General features: G+C 46.0%; 1 protein-coding gene and 1 long non-coding RNA gene across 7 annotated transcripts in view; one reads left to right on the top strand and one right to left on the bottom strand.

The window, feature by feature from the left end:
• LOC143167179 (protein-glutamine gamma-glutamyltransferase E-like) overlaps positions 1-3,685 on the bottom strand; it is a 19,756-nt gene extending 16,071 nt beyond the window's left edge. Inside the window, exon 1 of the mRNA XM_076352335.1 lies at positions 3,511-3,685. Within this exon, the coding sequence (XP_076208450.1) occupies positions 3,511-3,517 (7 nt within the window). The 5' untranslated portion in view covers positions 3,518-3,685. The remainder of the gene's footprint in view (positions 1-3,510) is intronic.
• Positions 1-23,688, top strand: part of LOC143167180 (uncharacterized) — a 27,652-nt gene extending 3,964 nt beyond the window's left edge. Inside the window, exons 2-5 of one of the 6 annotated variants that reach the window (XR_012996520.1) lie at positions 13,223-13,374; positions 20,075-20,425; positions 20,515-20,624; positions 23,502-23,688. This is a non-coding gene — a long non-coding RNA (uncharacterized LOC143167180). Of the gene's footprint in view, positions 1-13,222; positions 13,375-19,509; positions 19,693-20,074; positions 20,426-20,514; positions 20,625-23,450 lie in introns of those variants that run through there. The other 5 variants (XR_012996518.1, XR_012996521.1, XR_012996517.1 and 2 more) reach the window with 5 other exon arrangements.

The raw sequence follows: 23,688 nt of genomic DNA, 5'->3' as shown, positions 1-23,688 counted from the left end.
ATGTAAGGATTGCACAGGTAGGTGCTTGAAACTCCGGTGGATAGCAACAGAAGATTTTTTTGGACCTCAGAAAATGAAAGCTCTAAGCCATCTTAGTATTTTGTTTCATGTACCCAGAATAAGCTATGTCAGAATAATCTTTTGCAAACTGGTTCAGTCATATAACTCATGACATCCTTTTCCAGTGATACCCAGATTTCTTCCCTCACTCCAGTAACTGTGTTAAAGAAATGAATATATAGGAGGAAGAGTTCAGCAGTGAACGGTGAAGGACATCTTTTGTAATAGGCTAATTCCCCTCAGTATTACTTTCTCTCCTTCCTTGCATTGTCGTTCTCTTCCTCACCAATTCTGGATAAATCTGCAGTGACACTTGAATTCTATTAAATGTCACCTATTATTAATTGTGCCTTTGTTTCAGGATGGGGAATCAGTCCCTAGAATAGCCTATCTGCTTCTTTTTTCTTTCTGAGCACAGCTCTTCCTTACATACCCCTAAAGCACCATGCTACAACCATATGGCCGTGACCCACTGGGGACTGCCTCAGTACCCTGAGAAGTTTGGGCTATTCTGTCTCCTCTCGCATTCCCTCATTGGATAATTAAGGAAGGAATTTCATCAGCAAAACCCACTCCTGCTATTGTAGATACAGGAAGTCAAGTGGTTTTCTACAGCTATGCTGTATTTGTGAACCACACTAGGGAGAGACCTGGGCCCCTAGAACAGTGGTATGAACTGACTCACATCAGCACTCTTCAGGACTAGAACCCCCTGATGTAGATTGGTCACGTCCATATGGAACAGCATTTGGCTGAGATCTCTTCTGGGCCCTATATGCTGTCCAAGACATACTTCTTATTTTCTGTCTTCCTCCTCCATTCACAATGCCCCAAATAGCAGGGGCATTTTGAATGGAAGCCTGCAGCCTGCTGCAGCCTGAAGCCTTCCTGAAGTTCCTGATTGTTCCTGAAGTTCTCCAATAGCCAGACTTCGAAGGTAGCCGAACTTGGCACAGTCAGCTCCCATATTGTCTGTGTAAAGTAGGCTACCCTGTTAGCTGGACTCAGATCTTCTCTTGGGATCTTGGCTCATTCCAGATGAGATGGCTCGTTCCAGAAGGGAGACTGACAGTGACATAGTAGTGACACGTACTGATATGTGAACTTCAAAAACTACCATGGGACCAGTACACAGGAATAAGCCAAACTGACAGCGCACAGACTGGGATGAACCTATGCGAGGCTCCCCGGACAGCTCCCACATAGTCACACACAACCTGTTATTTATAGCCTATTATATTTAAATGTATTTCCCTACCTCTCCCACTTATGCACACATCTCTTCCATTGGAATGAAGTAAAGACATTATTTGGAAGTTTTAACTTCCAGCTACTGCTGCACACTCATCAGCAAAGAATACCTCTCTGCAGGCTCCCATCACTACATCGCTGTGCTCATTTCTTCTAAGAATCCAACATGTTGTCCCATTCTGCGGGCAAGCACTCTTAATTCTAATACACAAACAAGATGCTTGCAGGTGTGACTCATGCCTTAGTTGTAATGACACTGAAGCTTAAAAGTGACAGACAGAAGCTAAGATTATTATTTTGAGTGTGAGACTGTGAAACAAATTGCTGAATCCTTAGTAGCAGTAGTGTGCTGCAGACTATCAAAACCCTTAAAAAAAATCACGCTATCAAATTTATAGGATCTTTCTAGGTGCTCTTCCCTTTTCTTTATGCACCACCCTCTAAATTCTCTTAATGTAGATCCTTTAGAGATTGGCCCACAGATGGATAAAAACTTTCTGGGAAAGAAGTGTGTGTATTTGCAGGATGTGTGTGTTGAGGGGGCGGGAGGAGGTGGGGAGAGAGAGGAGGAATGAAAACAGTTCTGCACACGCACCCCTGCATGCAGACCCTCACAGTTTTTTACATTAAAATTGTGCGTGGCACTGTGAGGAGCATCCCCAGGCACTTACAACATCTCCAACTGAACTTGGGCTTGCATATTTCTTGGGCCCTGGGTATTTCACAAGCAAGTGCTGACCATCATCAGCAAATACCAGTTTGTTCGTTAAATGCTGCTATTGCTTCTTGCATTTTGTGCGATGAGAAAATTGTGGTTAAGAAGGATAGACTGGTGTATGACACTTAAAGAGGAAGTTTTTAGGGATCACCTTGCTAAAACGTCTTGGCTAAGTTATTGGCAAATCGTTGCTTAAGAGGAAGTGTTACAATGCAGAAACAATTGGTTTGTGGTTTTTTCCCCACTGCTGTAGATGAAGGTTTTTACTGTCCACTTTACCGTATAGTTCTTTTGTTAAAAAGAAGGATTTTTCTACTCAGTCCAATCTTTCAGTTTGACCTATCAAATTGTGTTTTGCCATTTTATTTAAGCTCTGCTCAGTGGAGAAGATTTATGAGGGAATCAATAGCCTTATGCCCGTATGCACCTGATTCCCTCTCAGCCTATGTTCTGCTCTTAAACAGGTAAACATTTAGATAGTATTACACTTAGCAGATGCATTGAGACAGTCATTAACTAAGCACCATCAGGCCAGACAAACAGCAGATGCCGTTGAGGGATGCTAGCACAAGTAGATCAGGTCAATAACATGAATTATTTCAAATAATAGTATATGGACAAACACTTGTGTCCTAAGAGTTCGTGCAATCAGTTCTCCTAAAACTCTGAGAATGGGGTAACCATGCCTCTTTTAACCTCCATGAGGGGAACACAATGTCTGTCATTTCTGCGCTCAAGCCTCTGCTCTGTGGATGGTTGGTTTTTATCAGCTTCCTGAGCTTTTAAAGCCCATGTCACATAAAGCCAGCACAGCATGAGCTCTATGCCTAGAAGAGGTAAAGTGGCGTCATCTGCACTCAGGCCTCATTATACATTTTTACAGAGGTCCCAGCAAGTCAGGCCTAAGCGAGAACGTGGCCAACCATGTTAAAGTGATTTAGTATCTTTCCTCCTAAGACCTCAGTCCTGGACATCTGCTTGCTTTGTCTGTATTTTAAAGTGCCTTTGCCTTTCACACTAATTTTAACAAATAGTTAAAATGGCACTGCAGTTTGCTGACTCTGAATCTACAGAAAGGAATCTAGTCCATAGCCTATTCTTGGCATAAATATTCCCACCAACACAAGATTCATTCATACCTGAACTACTCTCTGATTCATTAAGTTTCATGCTAAAAGATAGTTTGCAGTTTGCCATAACTTCTTCTGCTCTATTTGTGGTTATATAATATTTAACTCCAGTATGGTAATAGATGGATTATCTTCTTTTCCTTGTTTGTGTCTTTTGGAAAATTCAGGAAAGAAAAATGCTGAAACAACGTATTCATAATCTCAAAATGTAGTGTACTCCAAGAATTCAGAGCCCTTTACAAAACATAACCCCACAGAGAAAACTAACATATGGTACATTATTCAGTTGCCCATTCCTTATGCACAAAGAGCCTTTTTTTTTCTTTCTTTTTTTTTTTTTTTTTTACTTACCAGCCATGCTTCCTTGCTCCTCTGTGCCTTGGACTTTGTATTTCTCTGAGCAACTGTAGGCCTATATGATAAGACTTCGAGCTCTGGTTGTGTGGCAGCATTTATAGAGAAAACTTTAGGCCTCTCCTTATGTTCAAACCAATTATAATTCACATTAGGTGGGTGAGGCAGATAAGTCATACCAGTGGGCATGTAAACTTCCTAGTGACCATATATTAGCTCATGGGTTTTAACACATTGCACTTATGCAATTCAGGCTATTTATCCAGAGGGTTGACTGAGATGCTTAGAAAAGTAGAGCATTTAATTGCATATGTGGAATCCAGAATTTCACATACAATGATGCGTCACACGGGAAGGGATATTTTTTGAGTCAGTATGAATTAATATCTTTTCCCAGTATGATCCACAGATGAGTATTCATGCAATAAAAGTATATATTCATAATAAAATTCATAGGGTTCCCTCCCTATGAGTGTACTCATAAGTCTGAAAAAAAAAACCCCAAAACTTTTCATTTAGCTCATCAGTCCTTTTTTGGGGATCACCATAGTAACGCCGCTGTGTCAGTCCCTCCTTAGAGTCTCTGTGAATTATACTAATGGTATTAATGCTGTAAATGTCATGTAAGCTACTATTAACTTGACAAACCACTGAATGCTGAATAGCTCTGAGGAGTGGATCTCAAGTGGTAACTCTCCCTGCACAAAGAGAAACTTCATCCTCCAAAAAAACTCCACTCATTTTGTAGCAGGTACAAATTAAGACTATAATTTGTGCTTCTATGGTGGTTACTCATCTAGTTTCTGACTATAAAGACACAACAATAAATGTTAAAATACTTTGATCTACACATATAGGACATTTTATAAACACAAAGAAAATTGATTTGTTAGCATAGCCTCATAATATTTCTTTTTTTCAGGCTAATTCTTCATTTTTCATATCAGCCCTCTAGCAATGGATCTCTCTCTCTCTCTCCCCTTATACAGGAACTTCCATTTCCTTACACTTATACAGATTTGAATAAGGTATTTTGTCTCATTTTATTATTACTTCATCTCACTTATCTACAATGAGGAGAAGGGACTGAAGCAATCTCAGGAATGTTAGTGCTTACCTTGAAGAACTTGAAGGGCAGAAATTTCATAAGATCAGAAATGGGCAAGCACAATATCCATGTATAAAATGGGGCAAGAGGCATGAGAAAGAGCTGAGAAATTATAGTTGACATCAACTAGTTTGATGTCAATTCCTGGAAAATACTGAATTAGATAAACTTGTTAGCATCTAGAAGATGATTAACAGCTAGCATGGAGTTGCCAAGAAGTCAGTCAAGCCCATCGAATTTTTTTTCCTTGACAGATCAATACATCAGAGGAGAAGTAAGAAGTGGCAGCTATCATACATACCGACCAATTTGCAACAAGATCCCACACGGTATTTTCATAAGTACGCTTTGGAAACACTGATTACACAAGATTTCCATTAGCTACCTGCATAACTTGTGAAAAAAAAAAAGCTGCATTGTTTCAGTGGATCACTGTCAAACTGCAAGGGCATAGTAACTGAAGTGCCATTAAAAGCTGCCTTGGAGCTTTGACGTTTGTTAAATATGCTCTTTCTGTTGTTAATAAGACTTCAGCTGAAGTACTATGTTAGCCCTGAGCTAACCTCAGCTGGATAATGTCAAGAATACAGAGAATGGAGAGCTTACAAAAATTAGAAGGATCAAGTTGGATCAGTCTAAAACAGAGGCAACTGCAGAGATATGATGATGATTTTTGAAAAAGGTGAAAAGTGCTTATAGAAAGAGGAGGCCAGTTGAGGAGTCATGGTCTTAAAAACTTTAGTCTTTCACTACAGACACTGAAGTGAAGCATAAAATAAAAATGTTGGCAGTGAAGAAAAGTACTCAGCTAGACCCTCTAAGTAGGTTGTAAAAATGTTAATTATTTTTTCCATGGAGATTAAGAATGGACTGAACACACATTTGTCAAGGATAATATATATATATATGTGTGTGTGTAGTTGAGCTGTCCTTGGGGAATTTCTTTTGATGTCAAAGCTGTGACAGTGACACTTTTTCCCCCTGTTGTGTACTCTTGGTACTTGACACTGAACTGTGTGATGTAGAGAGGGCCTTAGTAGGGAAACTAAGTATTCTGTGTCCAGTATTGATTCAGTCTCATTTGCCTTGCTATTGCTTTATTGCTGCGACTGACTCACCTACAGTGAATAAACAGCATTGTGACCTACGGTGAAGGGTTACCAAGTTCCTGAATAATATGACACATAAGCCTGCAGACTTCTTGCATGTCATGTTCATCTTAAGAACTGCTCATTTCAAAGAAGTAATAGAATGTTTTGCATAGAAACAGAGGAATGGTAGCACTGTATCTGTGCATCAGTTGAGATTCCTGTTTCTGCCAGTATAAGCCAGTTCACAGGAATTACCAGGAAGCCCCACAGCAGTCTTTTTCGATTATCTTATGAAGGGAAAATCTGTCCTACCTTCAGTCACTTGGGTACTTGTTCCCTGAAAGAAGGACTTTACATAAAGTGGCCTGAAAATAACCACATCTTTTTCTTGTGCAGAGAAAAGCTGCCTCCTTTTTAGAATCCATTAAAGTTAATTGGTTTTTTTGTACCTTAGAGCAATGAGTTTCACACGCTAATTATGAGTTGTGTAAATAATGTTCTAAACATTTCCTTTCTTCATTTAAGATCCACTATCCACAGATAGTTCTTACATTGTCGGGGTTAAAAGGTACCCATGGCTTTGCTTCACTTTATTATTCAGTGCTTTGTATTCCTCTAAAATATCATGTCTTACGATGTGATATTATAATCCTCCAAATTACATAATTTCAGACACTTCAGGCTCTTTTCATGCTGATATCTTAGTTTGAATATGTCATGCATTTCTGAAACTTGTTCAATTTCTTCTGTATACTTTTTGATATAAAGGAAAAAGAATTGAACATGATGCAGCAGGGAGAATACACCATCAATAAAATAGTGACAATGATTTTAGTATTTCCTGATCTATTTTTTATTAATGCAATTTTTGTTTGTTTGTTTGTTTGTTAGTTAAGCATTTGCTCAGCTCAGCCCACAAGACTGTATTTGTTCATCCTACACAAAGGAATGGTGTCATGAGATATAAAATAACAAGACCCTGGACAAGATGTTTAACTGTGTAGATGGATAAAAATGGGCATATTGGAAATCTTGTGAAGAGAGGCTGCACAACAATCTGATGGGTGGAATCCATAATAAGAAAGGATAGGATTGGAGTGTATGAAATGAACTTGCAAGGGACTTGTAAATAGCATGCTCAGTGAGCTGATAACCGCAAGGAAAACGCTGTAATAGATGGAAAGGCAAGTGGAATCAATTGTCTGAGATGGAAGAGAATATTGTTATTAGAGAGAAGCCAAACAAGTGTGAAAGACCAAGGAGCAGAATTAAGGCGATCAGGAATTGGGATGGAGCACAGCAGGAAGTACAGAGGAAGATGAAAAATTCATACATTTGAGACAAAAGAGAAATAGATTAAAGATGGAAAGTTAGTCAGGAGTACAGCTAAGGGGAAGAGGAAAACCACACATTCTGATATTTTTTCATCAAGAAATATTACCCTACAAGAGGAAAAAGATCACAGAAATGAAGGAAACTAGGGGTGAGTCAAAGATGGAGAAAACTGAACCAGAATGATGGTTTGATATTCATTAAAGTGCAAGAAGAGTAGAACTGAGGAAGAGGAGAATGAAGTTTGAGGAAATATCATCAGGTGGAGGTATTGGGGGAATCCCTAGCCTGGGGATGGTTGGCAGGGATATGAGTATGAAAGACAGAGAAAAGGTCTGGGACAAAGGAAATGGAAGCTTTAAGAGAATCAAAGACCAAATCAAACAAGAAAAGTGAGGAGATGGTGAGTAAAAAAGTACATCATCAGCATATCTATAAATACTGTATTTCAATTCTTGTGCTGAAATCCAACATGCTCTCTAAAATAGAATTAGCAAGACCTAGTGTAAGAAATCTCACATGCCCACAGCTTTTCCATGTTTTCCAGTTGCATCTACTGGCCTGCTGTTTCACCCTGCAAATCTTGTTTGTTGTGTAACCTTGGACCATTATGGCTACAGCAACAGTACCACTAGAATAGCATGGTATTTTGGCAATGCTGAATTTGTCCTAAGAATTTAAAGCAGTACTTCACCTGGAACTGCTTGCATCTCTGTCCACAAATCCTTTGACTCATAGCTAGACATTTTCTCCTTTTAGCAGGAAATCATTTAGCGCTATACACTGTGGCTGTGCATAACCAGGATGGTTTAGGTAATGTTCCACAATTTGCCAGCTCCTTTGGCAGTGGACCAGTGAGAGCAGGTCCAGCTCTAACAGTCAGCAAAGTAGGAAACAGCCAAGGACAGAGGCTGCTGGGGAGTCAGCAAGATGCCGCCTTTTTTTTTGCATCAGAGTGCTGGAAAGTCCCAACAGTTGTTACTGCTGCCAAGCAGGATACACCCTGCTGTCAGGGGTGGCAACTACTGACGGAGTAGGGGATGCCTCTCCCAGAAACAGTGGTTACCATCCACACCTCCTGTCACACCAGCAGTCCCTTTTCTCCTGGGCGCTCCCCACAGCACTACTGTGCATCCTGACCCTTTCCTTACTGTTTTCTTGCAGCAGAGGCAGTCAGACAGGCACTTACAGAGTTTAGAAGGGCTGTAACTAGATAGTTAGGAGTTCATTGTATATTCCATAGTGGATAATTGTGTCTGACGCTGTCTCTGAAAGAGAACTCTTTGGAATCTATGAGTGCCAAGGAACAGGTCATGCCCACAGTATACCAGGCTACAAACACTGTATCATGGTTTTGAGAGGTTTTCTCTCTAGTCACTGGCATAGCATTAACTTAAACTAACCAAACCCGTTCTGCAGAATCTAGCACTGTACACAAGTGCTGCCTCTGTAGCTCCTCTTTACTCACAGCCACACGACTTTTCTCAGTTTCAAATCAGACTGAAGACATTTCTGACCACCAGTGTGGCATCTTACTTAGCTTTGAGGCCATTCTGTGCTTGTTTCAAGTTCCTCCAGCAATAAAGCATCTGGTCAGTTTGGAATGCATGACTACGGCTAAAACAGAGTATAATCCATTTAGTTCCCAAACTAGACTGAATCTATGAGTCTGACTGGAGTAAAGAGAGTGAACAAGATTTGGGGAGAGATCGGTGAGCAAGAAACACAACAATCAAACCAAGGGACTTTCTGAGGATTATTTCCAAGGCGATAGATCAGCCTATATTTGCATTTTAGAGTGTTAAGTGAGTCTCACTGCAGATTTAAAGAAGCATTAAAACATTAAAGAAACTGCCTTGTTTGTTTCTTTTTATGGATGAGGCAAATGAAACTTCTCTAGCTGTACAAGAAGGCAAGTGCTTTCCACTGTAAGAGAATTGTGGCTGCTGTCATTTGTAACCATGAGATAGGTTCAACAGCAGAAACTTACTATTTTGGACAGGATTTACTTTTGAAAGTCTGAAGCCACTTTTAACTGTGAAAGAGGGGAAGGGACATGGGTAAGTAACATGTTCTTATTTACAGATATTATGGCTTTGATACTACCCATTTTGTATCCCTGGAAGCATAATAATTTCGTAACAAGAACATCCATAACACTATCAGCTTACCTTGAACTCTTCTCTTTTTTTTTTTTTTTTAAAGCTTGTATCTGTAGTGAATAGTATCCCTATTTTATAGCTGGGGAAACCGGCAAGATAGGTGCAATGACTTGACACTGTAAGTGATCTCATATGCTAAGTCCCATCCCAGTACATTACTGTCAGCCCTTTTGTCCTATTTAATCATGTCTTTTATGATAAAAATATTGGAATAATGTTTCCTTTTGGAAATTTTTTGAGCAAATAACCTTGTAATAAATTATACTGCAGTAATTTATCCTTTGTGTTTAGCAGAATAACCATTGGCATGACTCAGTGGCTACACAGGGAAAGAACAGGTCACTGGTACCAAATATCCCACAATTTTTAAACTACTGCTGTTGGTATTAACAATAACAACATTGACTATTGCAAATGATTCTGCAAATGATTCCGGCTTTTTTCTTTCTATTCAATTTAAAATACTCAGTAGCATTCTGAGAAGCCATGAAATCTGCAGGGCTTTTTAACCTGCCATTTATGTTTTGCATCTGAAATCTTGTTTCTAAGCCTCACGTATTCAGGTGAAGAGAAATATTCATTTTCTTGGCCTTCCCTCTGTTCAGGTTGCTCATATTAGCACAGTTGTGCATGTGTCACTGTACAAAAACATTTAGGACATTTCCTGTAATTTCATACTCAGGGCTAGTTTTGAGAAACCAACTTGTTTTAACAGTTATTTCTTCTTTGTGAACCATGAAATAAGAAGTTATTGGTGTAACAGCAGAAACTGTAAGTGTGACAAGCCTCTTCCTTTGGGCAAAAGGGAGAGAAAAGTATTGCCTCAAAAAGGCAAGCTATTTCAAGCTTGCTGTGTCCTCGCTTCCCTAAATAGCGCTCTCTCTTCTTTGACGTTCTTCTGTAAGCACACACTATTAGGTTTCATTGAAATTTTTAAATAATCAACTGGGAGCAGCTACTGATGTAAAATGAATATAGCAAAGCTAAATGTGAGACTGTATAGAAGGGGAAGGTGATTTTATTTTAAGCAAAAATTATTTCAGTCGCTCACATTCATTCTGCTATAGATTTCAATCAGTCAGTCTTTCATACTCGTTTTCCATACCCACATTTTAACAAGGACCAAGATGTGTATGTCTGGCTAGTCCAACCAAGACTATTTGTGGTGAAACAGAGGACAAAGGATGCCAGATTTGGAGTCATCATCATGTTTCCTGGGTTCTCTTTGCTGGGTGACCATGTGCTCATTTTAGAAGTGCCTTTTGTACCCTTCAGGGACCCAGGCCCGTGAGTCATTAAGCAATGTTGTTGATTGACTGCCTGTCCTTTTGTCTCCTGTTCTGTGAGTAGTCTATCTTTAGTTTTAGGCTGTCCTTTGTTTTCCCAGTCTGTGCATTTCAAGACTCTGACCGTGATCTCAATGACCTGCTGTTGCTGTCAAGTCACGCCATTCTTTTGTCCCTTCTTTCTTGTCATTTCTTCTGGTGCTTTCATACATATGTTTCTGCATGTAATTTATTAATTTCAACCTTAATGTTTCTATTACAAATCTCTGCATTACAGAAGTACATCAGGTCACACAAATGAGCTAGACAAGGGAAGTACAGTGTCTCAAACAGGTGACAAGCTATAGAGAGGATCTGGGCTAAGTACTGTACCTGTGACACTAAATTACATTTGGAGGGACTTTTGCACTGGTCATTCTGACAGAATAGCATTCATTACCAATGAAAGTCTATCAGTGTAAACTAGCTCACTCACTTGTTAAGGCATGAAGGGTACTTGGTTTTTCTGGTGACTTTTTAGTCACCAAACTCAATGCTATGAATGCTTTTGGAAGGAGGACAGTGAGATGAACCCTCTGGAATGACTGTAAATGTATCAGTGCTCTTTCATGTACTATTGCTCCATTGAGCATTACCCAATAATAACAACAGTGCTATACAGGCTTTTGTAAGAGGAGTTCCTGAATTTAGGTACTGGTAGCTTTGTTTGAGAGGGTCTACACTGTCCATTCACCTACAGATCTGGTTTTGGTTGAATAATGCCCTACAGTTCCTGGAAGCTCATTAAATGTCATCCATCTTGTAGGTAGTTAAAGATTGAGAGAACTAGGGGTTAAGCATGTTTATATGAGGGTTTGAGAGAGAATACTGAATAGTGGAATAATATTGAACAAGAATAAAAACAATGTTTTATGGAAGATGTTGCAGGTGAGTATAAGATGATGCTCCTACCTGTCTAATAACCAAAGGTTAACTGCTGTATTTAACATTTCCAAAATTTTAACCCTGTAGTGCATGATGGCGAGTGATGTATTAGGACTTTTCCTTTGAGGGAAACAAAACAAAACAGAAAAAACCCCACCACCATGCTAAAGAAAAAAGAACATGCATAAATTTAACAGCATCTCAGTTAAAATGAAATGTGAAGTTTATTTGTTTGTTATGGAGATGAAGCCAATGACAGCAAATGTTAAAAGATAACAGACAGAAGATCCGTGAATGGGTTTAGCAGACCCCTGATATCACCAGAAGCTCCTACAGAGGGAAGTGTTCCAGCCTGGTTAACTAAGATAACTATTGATAACAATTGTGCATTATTTCTGTCTCCCACTTGCACCCTGTTGCTATTGTTAACTGCATCTTGCTTAGCTTTGCTTTGGATGGCTCTGTTTGTAATCTTACATGCATATGTTAAAACAGAAAGACACCATGCTTAGTTTTTAGATTGTCATGGCTGAAATTGAACAGACCAGACAAATGTAAACAAACTAAAGTAATAAAATCAAATAGATCCAATTGAAAGCTACCTCCTTCTCCAAACAAGAGAAACCAAGTTTCTCCTGGTGATTAGGAGAATAGCTCACCAACATGTACTGCAAAGTCTGTATACGTAACACGAAGTATGATACATACACATATATTTGTGTGTGATGAAGCATTATCTTTTAAAAGTTACAAGGCACCAAGTTATTATCCTAGGTAGATGGTTGTCAAGTGACCGAGGCTACGGAAGAGGAAGTGGGAGAACTATCTAAATTATAAAGTTGAGAGATCAATTTCAGTAAGGCTCAATTAGTGCTACCCCAGGAATTGTAACTGGGGAAACGGGAAGACAGATAGATAGAAGACAGATATTTATGTAGAATAAAAGCTTCTTCTCAACTCCAATTTAAAGAAGCTTTAGGAGAATTTAATTTTTCACAGCAGTGCAAGGTAACTTTGCTGGTATCAGCAGACGGCAATGAAAATTACTGGAAAGGATTGGAATGGAGCTGGAACAAGGAATATGCTGCTGCTTTCACTGAATTTCAATAAGCGGTTTTAAAAACTCCCGCCTTAAAGCTCCTGAGACAAGGAAAGCCTTTTCCAGTAAGGATTTTCACATTCACTGATACTGTGGGAGTGGCACTGTTGCAAAGCAGAAGTGAGTGAAAGCGAGTACTAATAGCATTGGAATTGCATTACGTTGGGGTTGGATCAAAACTTCACCCACTCTGAGAGAGACTGTTTAGCAGCCGTCTGGACTATAGCAGTTTCGCCCTCGATAGCCTGGTTGCAATCCAGTTTGCTTAGACCCTCCCAAAGTACCTAATTTCAGGGAAATGAGTAGGCAGCAGAGTACCATCCACCCAAGTGGCACAGCAGGCACTAATATTAACACATAGGGATTACTGTACAGGAGTTTTAAGAAGTGGATCATCTTGCTTGTGCATTAATTGAACGACAGGCAGAGCACAGTTATGTCCAAAATGTGGACATAAAGCTCCAGAAAAATCAATCTCTAAAAGCTTCTTAGTTTCACCTAACTGGCCCTCTTTCTCTCCTACGGGAAGCCCAAATATCATCCTATTCTGCCCCTAAAAGGGGGCGAGTGGGAGGTGTATTTGTGGCTTGTATAGTCTCATTTACCTTGCTTGTGCATATTAGATTGGCCTATAGGCTTATATACTAACTTTATTTTTTCATGTTTTTCTGCAAACATTGATTTTTGCTTCCTTTATGTTTCTGTAGCGTGATAGATTTGCTACACCTCCATCAAGAAGCGCTGGCTGACAAACTTATAATGCCGTAACAGAGTCTCCGAGTTGAGACTGAGGAGTTGAGATACGTGGAAGAACATTGCTTAGGTGCAGTTGCTAGCCTTGCTTCATCGATAGGCACTGGTGAGTACAGCTGATTTTGTCTGACCTGAACCGGTTTACTGCAGCTGCAAACATTTTTAGCCTGGCTTTAACACCCTACAGTAATAGTATATATGTGTTTATAAATTGCATTAACCCTAGAACATTAGGAAATAACTGCACACTGCCACAAAGAACTACAGGCTAGTATCTGCAGACCTTTACAAGCTATCACAAGGCAGGAGCAGTCAGGAGAAGGCAAACACCTGCCCAAAGGCCCTCGGGGCTTTGAGCTGTAATTCAAAACTTCCACCAACCCCCAAACTCATCCAGCCCTGCCCCAAAGCTCCCAACTGTCCCCACATGCTATCCAAACCCTGCCCCAAAGCTTCCATCAACCCTAAAACACGCCAAAGCCTGACAGGGTCCCCAAAGCTCCCAGCCTCCTCCCAAAACTCCCACCGGCTCTCGATCACCCCAGACCCTGCCTCGGGGCTGGCACCTGCGGGTGACAGACACCCGGGGTCACCCCAGGACACGGGGCACTCCCAAAGGCCTTTGCCACACCGAAAGCCAGGCCGGGGAGCGGAGACACATCGCAACTCCCCGCAGCCTGGCCCCAACGCCCGCTCCCCACCCCGTCCCTCAGTGGCCAACGGGTGAGCGGTTCCGCGCAAGCCAATGGAAAGCTCACGCCTCATTACATGCAGAAGTCTCGTTGCAGGCGCAGTGAGGCTGACCCTACTACACTGCTGCCACCTCTCGACTACAGTCCAGTACTGCACGTGCCCGGCACGCGCATATGGGCACAGCAGCCCGCTATGCTTATTGGTGCCCTCTCTTGAACGTCCTATAGTGCTGCAGCCAGATGCATGACGCATGCGCACTGCAGCCCGTGGTGCTTCCTGCTGCCCCCTGTTGATTCAGCCCAGTAGTGCAGACAAAAACCTCGCGCAAGCAGTTTGAAAGGGGATGCTCTCTACTGCCCTTCCCGGAGACCCAGGCGGTATTGCAGCCAATGGGTTTACGCAAGCGCAGTATATCCTGCCGTGCACAGCGCTGCCCTCTCGTCATTAGACTCCAGTGCTACAGCCAGCCGACTGACACATGCGCACTGCTTCCTGCCGTGCTCACTGGTGCCCTCCCTCGATTACTCCTCAGTACTGCAGCCGCGGGGCTTGCGCATGCGCACTGCATCCTGCAGGCTCACGCAGGCGTGGTTTGGTGCAGTTCACCGGAGTTCTGGTTAGCGGCAGCACTTGCCACCCTTTCCTGGGGCTCACAGGCTGTCAGCGCAGCCCGTCCCTGGTTGCTGCCGCTCCGCAGTGCTCACACAACGGCACAGCATCTGCCTGTTCCCGCTGCTACCCGCTCATGTCTCTGGGACAGGCCAAGCTGCCGCGATGCAGACATTGCTGCGCCTCATCCCAGGTGTGAGCAGCATGCTCTGGTGCATGTGCGTGAGGTGGCCGCTGCTCACCAGGGGCAGTGGTGTGAGCAGCCATGGCAGCGCTGCACGTGAGCATGTGGGGGGGTGTGTGTGCTGGAGATGCCTTTTGGGGTCTGTGTTGTCCCTTCACTCTCCTGCGCTGTTGCTGCATTCATGGCCGGCACGTGCATGGTGCCCGGGAGCAGCAAGGTGCCGAGGTGGGGCAGGTTCCTCCTCCCAATGGCAGGTGAGAGCCAGGCTGGCTGGTGCCAAGGGCCCAGGGGTCTGTGCAAGGTAACTGTAGCCCTTCAGGTGGCTGCAGGCAACGTGGGTGGGGAAGTCTCCTGCCCGTTGGGGCCATTGCTGCCGGGAGGCAGAGGTGGAGGGCTCTGGCTGGGCTCTGCTCCTTACTGGGAGCATGGGGCATGGCCTGCCCAGAGCATGGATTTGACTTTCCCTTTTCCTTGTATCACCATTCGGGCCCCAGTTCCTCCCCAGCACCAGATGGTGTGTGCACTCGCCCCTGTGGACACGGGCAGCCTGGAAGTACGGGGAGGCAGGCAGGCCCTGGAGCAGGATTTTGGCACGGCATCCCAGGGAGGACAGCTTCTGTGGCAAGTATGCCCTAGAGTGCTGGGAAGTCACAAAAAGGTTTAAGACCAATGGACTGAGCAGACTGAAGGTTGGATTTCAGTCAGGCACAAGGAGTGCAGCCGTGAATTAATTACTTGAGAATTGTAATTGGAGAAGCAAAACAGACACTTTCAGGCACCCTGAGCTCTCTCCCACCCCCCAGGCATAGGCTGTGGGAGCCAATTAACCAGGGCACTAACTAATTGAAAACCATGACAAGCATCCCCAAGCCCTGCTCAGCCCACACAGCTGACCCAAAGTCACTGGGCTGCCTATATCCGCATGTGGCACTGGGTTACTCATTGCCTCTGACATTGCCCCAGGAAACCAGCAGCACCAGGACAAGCATGTGTAGCATCAGTATGCACTAAGCACCCTTCTGGAATGGGACCCCCATTCTGACACCATGCCAGTACTTCCCTTCTCCAGCTAAAGGCCCAACAGAGCCCCCCCCCAAACCAGTTCCCTGCAAGACCCTAAACCGCCTATATATTCTGCCCCAAAACCCTCGATGATCCCCAAACCCCGCCCCAGCACCCTCACAGATGCCTCCAGACTCTGTCCCCGCATCATCACCAACTCCAGAACATCCCCGGGAGCCTGTCCCAAAGCCCCAGTCAATGCCAAAACCACCCCCAGACCCTGTGCCAACAGCAGCAAGCTAGCCCTTGAATATGTTTTATTCTCAGTTAATACAGGTGTCATTAGAATCAATAAGGGGAAACAGTCCCAGTTGGGCAGGCCTGCAGCCTGCTTGGCACCAGCACCACTGGAGGCTGACATGGCTCCTGCCAGCTTCATGCCACACAGGGATCCACCTTGTCACCTGCAATGGGACTGCAGTGATCCCATAGACCTGAAACACTCCCAGCCATGCCACAGGTCCTCCAGATCTTGTCCCAAAGTTTCCACTGACACTATGTGTTGTGTAAGTAAGTAGTTATCTGCTATTGTTAATAGAATCTTGATTTTTATTCATAACAGATTAGTTTGTAAGAGGTGTTTGAATAAGTATCGGGTGGGACCTTTCTCTCCTTCGCTCGGTAGCCTTTTAGAGGAAAAGGAATTTACAGCATCTTTTGGTGGAGACTGTTGATGGTTGGGCATGTAGATGACTACCAGATTTTTTTTCTCCTTTTTTGCTTAGAGATCTTTCTTAACCCTCTGTGCAGGAGGACTTTCTAATATGGCCGGTCTGGGATAACAGTGCTGTGCACAATGCTTAAGGAAAACATGGAGATGAAAAAATAAAAGGGTTAGGAAAAGCAAAGGAGCAAACTGAAGGCTATGGGAACCCTGTGCTGGTTTTCGCTGGGATAGAGTTAATTTTCTTCATAGTAGCTAGTATGGGCCTATGTTTTGGATTTGTGCTGAAAACAGTGTTGATAACACAGGGATGTTTTAGTTAATACTGAGCAGTGCTTACACAGTCGAGGCCTTTTCTGCTTCTCACACCACCCCACTGGCGAGTAGGCTGGGGGTGCACAAGAAGCTGGGAGGGGACACAGCCAGGACGCTGACCCCAACTGACCAAAGGGATATTCCATACCATATGACGTCACACTCAGCATATAAAGCTGGGGGGGGAGATTGGTGGGGGGACTGCTGCTCGGGTACTGGCTGGGCATCGGTCGGTTGGTGGTGAGCAATTGTTTTCACTTGTATCACTTGTCTTTCTTGGGTTTTATTTTTATCTCTTTGTCATTTATGTTTTTCTCTTTTCCTTACAAGTGGTTGTGGTTGGTGGTTGTGGTTGTTGTTGTGGTTATTGAACTGTTTTTATCTCAACCCATGAGTTTTCTCACTTTTACCCTTCTGATTCTCTCTCCCATCCCACGGGGCGTGGGGGGAGTGAGTGAGCGGTTGCGTGGTGCTTAGTTGCCGGCTGGGATTAAACCATGACACAAGGTTAGTCGCAAGCCCTGCCTGGCTAATGCTTTAGGCTCTCCATGTTATTCCTACCATCTTGATTGGCCATCCTTGTTCTTCATTGCTGCTTTATAGTGCCTTTTGCTCCATAAGCAGCAGTACTCATGCCGTGCAAACGTACCTGTCTCCCAACCTCTGGGAAGTAACTCTGCCAAAGACAAAGAGCGAAACAACCACAGCACAATCTACAGCAGTTCTGCCTCTCCAGGCACCCAGCAGGCCCCTTTCTCTTGCCTCTTACTCTGTCCAGCTAGGCTGGAAAGTACGGTTGTTGCAGAAACTGCTACACCCTGTGACTCCTTCTCGGGTTGTCAGCTTTGCCCTGTGCACAGGCTGCCGAGGTCATCGACTCTGCACAGGACACAGGCAGCCTGGCGAGCTTTACACCAAGTCATTCCTTTCCCCTTTGGGCAGCAGTGGTTCTGCCGCTGCTACAGGCGGCCACTTTCTCAAGGGCAAGGGGCCGGGATGACAACAGGCTGCCGCACCCTCCAGTCGAACTAAGACGCTGTTCTCTGGGGACCCGCTGCAAGGAAAGCTGAGATACATTCTGCACTGCCAATGGCTCTTCACAAGGAAACCGTGCTCTGGTTTTAGCAGAAAAAGGTGTCAGTCACAGGCAGCCACGTATCACTGTGCACAGCTATTTGGCGGGTGTCTTGCTTGTTCAAGTACAGGCGTATTTCTTGCCTTGCAGTCTTGATGCCAAAACAATCAGGGGTTCAAGTTACAAAAGCCTTTTGACATCAAAGCAAGATGACAGCTAGATTTCTACCAGCACTGTATTTCAGCTGTGTTGATAGCTGAGAATGGCTTGCAGGCCAGGAGATATTTAGAGGGGTCCGAAATAAAGAAACCGAGTGCTGAAGTGATTGTTTTAAGGAGGCAAATTAGGCAGCCAAAGGAACTGAGCTGCTCACCTGACACAGTGGCAGAACAGCCCATCCAGCCTACCATGTATTGCGTGTTGCAGGCAGCAAAGTGTGACTGCGACGCTTGCTGGTAGGAGCGGCAAGGAGTGCAGAGCTATGCTCCTGTACAGAGCAAAGGTGGAACCTCCAGGGCTCTGCAGTCATCTGCTGAGGACATCTAATATACCGACATGCCTCTTTGCTTTCCCTGCTTCATGTCTAATTACTGTGCATGCTGGAGGGCAGGGTGGTAAGTAACATCCTGCAGTGTCTCTTATCTGAGTAACAAGCCCTGCACAGGTAGCCTTGTGTGTATGCAGGGTTAGGAGAGCAGAGCACTGACAGCACAGAGGTGAGGAAAGGTGCAAACAACACAGCAAAGCCCAAGGATCACCAGCGTATCGCTCATTTGCAGATCAGCCACTTGCATCTGGTCTGCTCGGACGTGCTGCTTCCTGCTAAACAGAGCTGCCCCTCTCACACAAAGCAGCTTTCAGTCTCTTCTCTCTTACCTTCAGGATGTCAGGCATCTGCGTTGCCTTAGTTTTTTTAAATCTCTCTCCAGCATCTGTTGACTCACTGCTGTCACTCCCACAACCCTGATGCCACATGCGGAGCCATACAGCAATCCTTGGGGCTTACTCGGAGGGATAAGAAACCCTGTTCCGCAAGCTCCCTGTGCTGCTTCTCCTCCCTAGGTAATGGGGTGGGGGGCACGGACAGAAACAACCGCCAGACTTTTAAAGTAGCCAAATGCAAAGGACTGACATGCCCGAGCCACTTGGATGCTTTTTGGTAGAGAGGCAACGAATATTACTGCCTGGGCCGCGAGTGGGAAAAGGGCAGATGAATTTAAGCCCTATACCCCCAAGTAAGTCCTTACCGTCTTCGGATGGTGTAAACGGGGCTGAGGTGTCAGTCGTTCCTCACCCCGCTAAATGCTCGGCCACCGAAAGCCAGTACTGCCACTCGGGAGCCGCGCATGCGCGGTGGCGTCCCTGTGATCCACGTTGTCGTCTGCCGGTAACTGCAATGCGATGCCGCGGTGCCTGCGGAACGGTGCCGCCGCGCTCGTTGCTGCCTCCCGTTAAGGAAACGCCGCTGCCGCCCCACGTGCGCGGTGTCGGCGGGCGCTCAGCGCACAAAGCGCGGAACTGCGGCGCCGGTGCCGCCCCCGGGCACGCGCCGCCCGGCGGGTGCTCGCTGCTGCTGCCGCCTGGTGGCCGAAACGCGGTGCTGCAGCACGACGATCGCGCGCCGGCGCGCCATCGGCGTCCCGCGCATGCGCGGTGCCCGGGAGCAGCATGGCGGCGCACTGGCCGCCGGTGAGGTGAGCGGGCCTCTTCGGCCGGTGCGGGGGTGTCTCCTGCCCGCTGGCCACCCGGGGGTGGCGGAACGGGAAGCTTCAAACCTCCCTCTGCGGCAGGCTCCCGGTCCGCTGGAGGGGAGCCGGATCAGGTCAGCCCCAGGGACTTACCCAAGAGCTGATAGCAGGGAAGAGGGGAAGGAGGCGGACACCCCCCCAGACGCAGGCGCCGGACGCCTCCCCAACTCACCAGAGCTCTCCCTAAGCCTCCCCCGGCCCCGCTCGCCCTGTGCAGCTGCCCCCAGCTCCAGCACCTCCCCTGAAGCCTGTACCGTAGCCCCAGGCCGCCCCCAAGCCCTATAGTGAAGGCTGCAAGCTGGCCCTCGAAAGTGCGTGATTCTCCCTTATCGCGGGTGCCGTTAGCAGCAGTGCGGGGAAGGAGCGGCGTCTCCAGAAGCCCCTGCAGAAAGAGGGGATTCGGCCAGGGGCGATCTACGGTAGTAACGGTAGCTGCTGCTTCTTTCCTTCTCCTAGAGGCCACGCTGAGGATGTGGTTTTCCGTTTGTCCCCTGGGGATGCTGTTGACTGCACTCACCTCAGGCTTGCGTGGGTTGTCTCTGCCTGGCCTCGCTCTCGCAGCGTGGGGGTGAAAAGGGACAGGCGGAGCGCTTACTGGCTGTGGACAGGAGCTGCCGCGGCTGAAGTTGGAGGGGCTAGAGAAAGGTAAAGAAGAAGAAATCGAAGGCCGGCCGGCTGGCAGCTGCCTCCCGCTGCAGGCAAGAGAGAGCCTGCCTCTCCAGGTGAGGAAGGATACCTCTTCGTAGTCCGCAGCAGGTCAGACTGCCAACGTGCACCGCAGGGTCTGTATGTGTCACCAGCAGCATGGTACGGCCGCGTAGTGCGCGAGCGAGCGAGGCTATGTGTCTAGGAAGCCTCGTCTTGTAAGACTGTAAGACACTCACGTATTCTCTTAGGTGGAGGACAGCCAAGTGACTGGAGTTACAGAAGAGGAAGGGAGGAGAGCAGGAGAAAGAAGCGTCTGAACTGGGAAATTCTCCCGGCAGCGCCCAGAGTGAGAGCTGTAGTGAGTCCTGGGCCCTCAGGGCCCTGTCGCCCCTCTTCTGCATCTTGGTCCCTCCCTGCCCCTCCCCTGGCCCCCTCTTTTTCCCATGCTACTGCAATTTTTTTTTTTTTTTTGCTTCCCTGTACCTCCTTTCTCCATCTTGCTCTGAGCGGCTCCCTGTCCCCATGTTTTAGGTCCTCCCTCTCTCTCTGCCCTGTAGCCTATGGCTATTTTTTCCTTCTCCGTCTCTCTCTGTCCGGCTTCCGGCCACTATTTTTGCATTCCTCCCTCTCTGTCCTGTAGCCCGTTGGTATTTTTGCTGTCTCTGGCTCTCTGTGTCTGGCTCCTTGTCCCTGTTGTTCAAGGTCTTCCTTCTTGGCCCTGTAGCATGTTGCGAGTCTATTTCTTTCTCTGTCTCTCTTTATCCTGCTCCCTGCCCCTCATTTTGAATTCCTCCCTCTGTCCTGTTGCCCATCGCTATTTTGTCCTTTCTCCATGTCACTCTGTCTTGTTCCCTGTCCCTGTTTTCCTAAGTCTTCCCTCTCTGTCCCCTAGCCTGTTGCTGTAGTCTTCTTTCCCTGTCTCGGTTTGTCTGGCTCCCTGTCCCACTTTCTTCATTCCTCCCTCTCTGCCGTGTCGCCCATAGCGTCTTTCCTTTCTTCCTTCCTCTCTGTCTGTCTTGCTGTCCCCATTTTTAAACTCTCCTTTGTCCAGTAGCCCGCCACAGTTTTGTCTTTCTCCGTCTCTCTCTGTCCAACTCCCTGTCTCTAATTTTTAATTCCTCCCTCTCTCTCTTGGAAGCCTGTCGGGACTTTTCCCTTTCTCAGTCTCTCTGCCCAGCTTCCTGTCCTTGTTTTTTAATTCCTTCCTCTCTGCCCTGTTACCCATCACCATTTTTATTTCCTCTGTCTCTCTCGGTCCGGCTCAAGACCCTGATTTTTAAAATTCCTCCTTCTCTGCCCTAGAGCGTATCGGTAGTTTTTTCTTTCCCTGGCTCTCTCTTTCCAGCTCCTATGCCCTGTTTTTCAATTTTGTCCTTCTTGGCCCTGTGCCACATTGCGATTTCATTTGTTTAGCTGGCTCTCCCTGTCTGGCTCCCTGCCAGGATTTTTAAATTTGTCCCTATCTGTCTTGTAGCCCACTGCTGTTTTTTCTTTCTCTGTGTGTCTCTGTCGGGCTCCCTGTGCCTGCCTTTACTTATTTTTTTTAATTCCCCTCTCTCTGTCCTGTACGCATCGCTCTTTAAATTTTCGTTCCCTAACATCTCTCTGTAGATTGCTCTCAGTCCTGGTTTTTTAATTCCTCCCTCTCTGTCCTGTGGCCTATTGCGATTTGTTTTTTCTCTGTTTCTCCTTTTTCTGGCTCTTGGTCTCTATTTTTCAGTTTCTCCCTCTTGGCACTGTAGCCCAATGCTATTATTTGTGTCTCCTCTTCTCTCTTTGTCCAGCTCCCTGTCCCTGTTGCTCAGTTTCTTCCTTCTCAGCCCCATAGCACATTGCGATTCTGTTTCTTTCTTCACCTCTCCTTTCCCAGCTCCCCGTCCCTCACTTTTAATTCCTCCCTCTCTGTCCTAGTGCCCCTTGGGTTCCCCCCCGCCTTTCTCCAGCTCACTCCTTCTTGCTTCCCGTCCCTGTTTTTTAATTCCTCCCCGTCTGCTGCGTTGCTTTTTTCTTTTCTCCATCTCTCTAGGTCTGTCTCACTGCCCCCATTTTTTAAGTCTTCCTCTCTGCCCTGTACCCCGCCGCTATTTTTGCATTTCTCCGTCCTTCTCTGTGCAGCTCCCTGTCCCTATTTATTAATTCCTCCCTCTTCTTCCTGCACCCACCGCTATTCCCTGAGATCTCCATCTCTCTCTGTCCACCTCCCTGTCCCCAGTTTTTCATTCCTCCCTCTGCCCCCTGTAGCCTGTCTGGACTTTCCCCTCGGTCTCTCTCTCTGTCCGGCTCCCTCTCTCCATGTTTTAATTCCACGTTCTCTGTCCCATAGCCCCACGCTACTTGTTTGTCTTTCTCCATCTCTCTTTGTCTGGCTCCCTGCTGCTATTTTTTATTTCCCCCTCTATCCATCTTGTAGCCCATCGCTGTTTTATTTTTTTTCTTTCTCCATGTCTCTCTGTCCAGCTCCCAGTCCCTGTTCTTTAATTCCTCCCTCTTCCCTGTAGCCCAGTGCTATTTTTTTCTGTTCTCCATTGTGCTCGTGCTCTGTCTGGTCCCCTGTCCCTATTTATCAATTTCTCCCTCTCTGTCCTGTGGCCCATGTGATCTTTTGCCTTTCTCCATCTCTCTCTGGCCAGCTCTCTGTCCCTATTCGTTAATTCCTCCCTCTCCGCCCTGTAGCCTGTTGCTTTTGTCCTTTCTCCATCTCACTGTCTCTGGCTCCCCCGTGACCCTATTTTAGAATTCCCCCCCTCTTCTTTCTGTTCACATTACTATTCTTTTTGCTCTCTAGCTCTCTTTTTTTCTGGCTCCCTGTCCCTGTTTCTTAATTCTTCCCTCTCTGCCCTGTAGCGTGTAGCCATGTGGTTTGTTTTGTGTTGTTCCCCTCGCCCCACCCCTTCCCTCCATCATTTGCTGTCCTGGCTCCCTGCCCCTATTCTTTTTTCCTCCCTCTCTGTCATGCTGCCCATCCCCATTTTTTTCTGCACCTCCATCCTGCTCCCTGACCTTCTTTATCGGTCTCTTTCCTGCTCCTTCTCCCTCTTTCTGCTGCCTCTCTTCCTCTCTCCCTGTTCCTTCTTCATCTCTGTTGGGCTCCTTGTCCCCATCTTTCTCTCACTGTCCCGTTCCCTGCCTCATGCTTTCTTGCTACACTGCTGCTGTCCAGCTGGCTGCCACTTCTCTCTTCTAGTATCCTGCGCCCTGTTCCTCATTTTTAGTGGCCTCCGCCTCTGCCCTGCAGCCCATCGCTCCAGGAGCTAACTGACCGCCTGTCTGTTCCCCGCCGGACCGATGAGCATGACTCCGGGAACGACTGCTGAGGTGTCCCAGGGGCAGGGGGAGTGTCAGAGGCTCCAAGCTCTGGAGCAGACTTGCTCCCGGGACTTGTTACGTGCGTGACTGAATAAACATTCCCCGTCTCCTTTGCC

This window comes from Aptenodytes patagonicus, chromosome 14 (genome assembly GCF_965638725.1).
Source record: "Aptenodytes patagonicus chromosome 14, bAptPat1.pri.cur, whole genome shotgun sequence".
Classification (NCBI taxonomy): Eukaryota; Metazoa; Chordata; class Aves; order Sphenisciformes; family Spheniscidae; genus Aptenodytes; species Aptenodytes patagonicus.
This window is presented reverse-complemented; position numbering and strand designations above follow the sequence as displayed.